Source organism: Ascaphus truei, chromosome 3 (assembly GCF_040206685.1).
Source record: "Ascaphus truei isolate aAscTru1 chromosome 3, aAscTru1.hap1, whole genome shotgun sequence".
NCBI classification, from domain to species: domain Eukaryota; kingdom Metazoa; phylum Chordata; class Amphibia; order Anura; family Ascaphidae; genus Ascaphus; species Ascaphus truei.
The window spans coordinates 127870416-127876305 of record NC_134485.1 but is presented as its reverse complement, the minus strand read 5'-3'; the positions used below and the strand labels follow the sequence as shown (position 1 = coordinate 127876305).

Genomic DNA, 5890 nt, shown 5'->3' with positions numbered 1-5890 from the left:
TGGTGCACTTGGTGACTTGACTGTACCTACCGATTGTGTCCACACTCAGGCACGCAGATAACCTTTACTTGGGATCCCTTGCCTGAAGGACGATCCCACGTCGCGTCCAAATCTGTGATGGATTGTTCCCGCTTGGAGTGATCCACCTTTATAATGTCTCTTATCTCTGCTAAATCAGCAGAGGATGATTCACAGCAATGCCAGAAGATTCACTCTTCCTGGCTGTGACCCTCACTGAAGCTGGCTCTACAGGACCCTGTCCCTATCCTAGGGTCGTCCCTGTAGCAGCCACAAGCTGAGGGTGAGTGGGGCCTAAGGGGAGACTTCTGGCCTAGTGCAGGAGGCTACTTTCCTCCCTGCACAAACACACCCTCCACTCTCTGTGTCCCAGCTCCTATTGACTCGCATGGTCTGTGCACAACAATGTATCTTGCTCCAGCAGGAGAATCTTTCAAGCCCTATTGGCTGCTGTGGCATCAGGTGTATCTCTGCCTCTAAGCTTCCTGGGACTTGTAGTCCACTGCAGACCTCTTTTACATTGGGTCCGCGTGTGAGATCGCTACTGCGCATGCGTGATCCTGTAATGGCCGTCGCTGCACTCCTCTGCGCAGGCTCTATCTGTAATGGCTGCCGCGCGAACTCCTGCGCATGCTTGAACACTTGTGCCAACCTCAATATGGTCGGCGTAACTCCTGGGGCTATACTGCGCGTGCGCGAATGCACTAAATATGGCGGCGCCCTGTGTATGCCCCCGGCGACGCGATCGCCCCCACAGCTCCCCGACATACCACGGGGGTCCCCGTTCTCCTGCGGAGGTAAGGGGAGCCAGGGTGAAGCCTGATATATATATATATATATATATATATATATATATATATATATATGGGATTTACAGCAGTAATACACGTGACATAATAATATAGAACATAATGGGAATAAGCACTTCAGACATAAAAGCAACATTAGGAAAAGGAGTCCTTGCCTCAAAGAGCTTACAATCTAAGTGCCATATGTTGTAAACAGCTCCATTACAGCACTGGAGACAGTAGAAGAATAATACATTTTCAACTCAAAATCAGGGAGTCTCCCTCATCAAATAGGAGCGTTGGTCAGCATGACACTATGTACAGGGCATACAAATGAGGTAATCTGCTACATTCATTTGGAAGCTATGCATTTCAATTACCTTTACCCCCAGGTTTAAAAAAAAAGTCCATAATTGCTCTGTCGCAAATGCCAAATCTGCCCCTGAGAGCCCCTAAAACATGAAAGCGTCGCTTGAGGGGTCACACATCTCTACGGCGGCAGCACTGCTGTGCATAGCACAGTCTCTGCAGCGTGCGCTCGCGTTACTATGGCAACACCATAGCGACCCCGAGTTGAGGGCCCGGAAGTGCTTCTCCTGTCTGCCCCTGTCGCACCCGGAAGTTGTTTCCGCGTCTCCTCTCACCTGACAGCTTGTCGTTTAGTGCTGCTGGGGAAGATGACGTTGCGGCCGGGAGCCGGCGGAGGAGGGGGCGGCGGCGGCGGGAGCGGTGGCAGGCAAGTCTATTGTACATGTAAATGTATCGAAGAGAATATAACAGAGGGTCCGATATCGTATTGCTGCCCCCACTCTGTGTCAGGGAGATAACATGAGATTGTTTGAGAGAAAAGACTGGAGTATAATAGTGGTTACACTTCTTTGTTAAAAGAATGCTGAGGTTTAAATAAGGTGTTATAATGAGACTAGAGGTTTATAATACCAACATTATAATTGAGACAAGGGGGGGGGGGCGGGTATAACGAGACTTTATATGAAATTAAGTCTGGGGGGTTAAATAGAGTGGAGTTTATAATAAGGAAGGATAAATATAGTAGTAGGGGATAGGCCAATATCTGCACCCTCTTTCTCAAACTACCGCATCCTGCAGACTCACCCTTTACACAGAGGTGTCTGTGCCATATTGTGGGCTCCTCTGCCTTTAAAGGGGCCAAATGGCATATTTTTAATTGAAGGGGCAGTCCTACTTAGTGAGCAGAAAAAAATTAATTATTTGTATATATGTATATATGTAATGAATAGACAATACTGTTCTGTGGCTAACGAAATTCTTTTTTGTGTGAGCTTTTGATATACTGATCTCTTTTTCCGGTGATGGTACATTGAATAAAGCAAGGTTAAACTTAAAAACAATGCATATACTGTAGTAATGTTATCTGTGACTGAAACCTAACACCCCCTCCTGTATAGTGTGCGATTTATGACTTGAGGTGTTAAATAGTACCTGAATGTTAGTTATGTAAGAGTGCGTGTGTATATGTATGTATGTATATAAATTGGAAAAGAGCCCACAGTGTGTACAGCGCTTTACGAAAGGTGTGTGTGGAGTGGGAGTGTAAGAGGCTGTAGCATAACTAAAAGTGTGTGTAGATACTATGTGGTCCCTATTGTTATATAGGGATGGAATTACATGGTGTGTGTGTGTATATATATATATAGCGCAGTATGTATGGACATGGTCTTTAGCACTCATGGGAAGAGTTCTCATGTCAGTTGTGACTCATAAAACTTCGGTTTCGGTTTAGGCCATCGCTAAGTGTCCCGAACAGTTGCATAAATTTGTATTCATGCAACCATCTCTCTTTCAGTGTTCTAAGATTACCTATGAGTCTGGCCACCTTCAGATCATTCATCTTGTGGCCAGAGTCAGAGAAATGTTCGCCGACAGGACTGTCTCTTGTTCCATGTGTGATGCTGTGGCGATGCAGGTTCATTCTCTTGTTTAGCCCCTGTCCCGTCTCACCTATGTAGTAGCAGCCCCCTGGGCATTTCATGCACATGATGAAGTACATGACATTGCTGGAGGAACAGGTGAACCTTCCTCTGATTTTGCACTCCAGATTCCTGTGTGGTATTTGTATTGTGCCCGCGGTGTGGAGCATTGCGCAGGTTTTGCATCCTGCGTCCTGGCATGGTCTTGTCCCGCATTCAGTTGAACTGTTGAATACTTATTTATTTATAAAATATTTTACCAGGAAGTAATACATTGAGAGTTACCTCTCGTTTTCAAGTATGTCCTGGGCACAGAGTAAAACAAATAATACATGGTTACAAGTACAGTTACATAAATGAACAAGGTGTACATTATATACAAGACATTGCATGCACAGTTAAAGAAAATATATATTATGAGCGTATGAAACAGTTACAGACCAGGTTAAAATGTGAGACAGCCTTAGATTTGAAAGAACTTAAGCTGGTGGTGGATGTGAGAGTCTCTGGTAGGTTGTTCCAGTTTTGGGGTGCACGGAAGGAGAAGGAGGAACGTCCGGATACTTTGTTGAGCCTTGGGACCATGAATAGTCTTTTGGAGTCTGATCTCAGGTGATAGGTGCTGCATGTGGTAGGGGTGAGGAGCTTGTTCAGGTAGCTGGGTAGCTTGCCCAGAAAGTATTTGAGGGTGAGACAGGAAAGGTGAACTTTGCGCCTAGACTCTAGTGATGACCAATCTAGTTCTTTGAGCATTTCGCAGTGATGTGTGTTGTAGTTGCATTGGAGAACAAAACGACAAATTGAATTGTAGAGGGTGTCAAGTTTGCTAAGGTGGGTTTGAGGAGCCGAGCCATATACTATGTCTCCATAGTCAATAATTGGCATTAGCATCTGCTGTGCAATACGCTTTCTGACCAGGAGACTTAGGAAGGATTTGTTCCTGTAAAGTACCCCTAGTTTGGCATAGGTCTTGGTTGTCAGGGTATCAATGTGCATCCCGAATGTCAAGTGGGAGTCAAACCATAAGCCCAGGTATTTAAAACTAGTGACAGGTGTTAGGGTGGTGTTAGCGTTGGTTCTAATCAGGAGCTCAGTCACTGGAAGCTTTACAAATTTAGTCTTGGTCCCAAATACCATTGTTACAGTCTTGTCAGTGTTTAAAAACAAGGAAATGTGGTATATGTGGTGCTCAGAATCAGACCGGTAACTTCTGTAACATAATTGTGATTGAGACCATAAGCTTGGTGGTCTGGCGACGACGGAGTGCCCCTCAATAAGGCAATAATGCGTAATAGCTGTAGGGGAAGTGACAAGTGGAGTCAGTTGGGACAGCCACTATGATGTACACAATAAACACCCTAGCAGTATATAATTGAAGGAACTATGTCCATTGAATAGCAGGGTTTAGATAAGGCACATTGGCACTTTACCTGCACATCCGGGGGGGGCACTCTCAGGATCAGTAGCGTGCAGTCCATCAGATAAGGAGTCCAGAAGGATAGTTGGTAAAGATAGAGCACAGCTGCAGACGCCCTGCAATGTGAGGCAGGGAAAACAAAGCCAGGCCACTCCGCAATAGTAACAAAAAGTGTATTAAGCAAGCAAACACATACAGGGAACAAAAATAGAACAGATAGAACGCACCTACGCGTTTCGTACAATAGTACTTTATCAAGGTGAAGCAAGAGTAAAATAACAGCCTATTTATACCCACCTTAAACACTTCTAATCACTGGGTTGCGGCGTCATGCGCCGGCAGCTGCAAGCAGTGATCCATGTGAATGCGCGTCACTCTGCCGCGACTGCTTGCAGCTGCCGGCGCATGACGCCGCAACCCAGTGATTAGAAGTGTTTAAGGTGGGTATAAATAGGCTGTTATTTTACTCTTGCTTCACCTTGATAAAGTACTATTGTACGAAACGCGTAGGTGCGTTCTATCTGTTCTATTTTTGTTCCCTGTATGTGTTTGCTTGCTTAATACACTTTTTGTTACTATTGCGGAGTGGCCTGGCTTTGTTTTCCCTGCCTCACATTGCAGGGCGTCTGCAGCTGTGCTCTATCTTTACCAACTATCCTTCCAGTGTTTAAAAACAGTTTGTTTTGGGAAATCCAGTTTTCGAGTCTCAAAAAGTCAGACTAAAGTATGTGTTGAAGGTCAGAGAGGCTATGGCTGTGTGCATATAGGATTGTGTCATCTGCATACATGTGTATTGAGGCTTCCTTACAAGCTGTGGGAAGATCATTAATGAACACTGAGAAGAGTAGGGGCCCCAGAACAGAGCCTTGCGGGACACCACAGGTGATATCCAGGGGGTTGGAGTTAGAGCCTGAGATGGACACATGTTGGGATCTTCCTGATAGTTAGGACTGAAACCAGTTTAAAGCATGTTTCCCTATTCCAGAGCTCTGGAGTTTGTTAAGCAGGATAGCATGATCAACTGTGTCAAAAGCCTTTGCAAAATCTAGGAATACTGCACCAGTGAGTTGTCCCCGTTCCATTCCACATTGGATTTCATTGCAAACTTTTAGCAGGGTAGTTACGGTGGAGTGTTTGGGACGAAACCCAGACTGGAATTGGCTAGGGAAATTTGTCTTGGTGTAGAAATCGCTTAATTGGGAGTGGACACATTTTTCCATAACTTTGGATAGAATTGGGAGAAGTGAGATTGGCCTGTAGTTTGAGACAGTGTTTTTGTCCCCACTTTTGAAGATTGGGACAACTCTGGCAGTTTTCCAGGTCTTAGGGATATGGCCTGCAGACAGGATAGAGTTGACTATGGACGCAATTGGTTTGGCAATGGCTGGGGCACCAAGTCGTAGGAACCTAGATTGTAGTAAGTCGGGTCCACATTGGCTGCTTAGTTTTAGTTTGAGGAGCGCTTGTGTAATCTCCTCTTCAGATACTGGGCTAAATTGAAAATTGTGTTCAGTGTTGGGAGGGGGTGGGGCTATAGGGGTACTCCCAGGATGAGATTCAGGTTTGTGGTTTGGGCTGCGTTTCGCTAATAAGTTAGTGGCACACCCCACAAAGTAATCATTGAATGCATTTGCAATGTCAGTGGGGTTTGTCAGAGTAATATCCCCCTTAGTGATATTACTTGGTTGTTGATAGTTAGGAGGCTGGAATATATTGTT

At 45.2% G+C, this 5890-nt stretch overlaps 1 protein-coding gene across 6 annotated transcripts in view; it reads left to right on the top strand.

The window, feature by feature from the left end:
• The first annotated feature begins 1435 nt into the window (after positions 1-1435).
• SYNRG (synergin gamma) overlaps positions 1436-5890 on the top strand; it is a 137937-nt gene continuing 133482 nt past the window's right edge. For 3 of the 6 annotated variants that reach the window (XM_075589513.1, XM_075589512.1, XM_075589511.1), the window contains exon 1: positions 1439-1542. In XM_075589513.1, coding sequence (XP_075445628.1) covers positions 1484-1542 — 59 coding nt within the window. In that variant the 5' untranslated portion in view covers positions 1439-1483. Of the gene's footprint in view, positions 1543-5890 lie in introns of all 6 variants that reach the window. The other 3 variants (XM_075589509.1, XM_075589508.1, XM_075589510.1) reach the window with 2 other exon arrangements.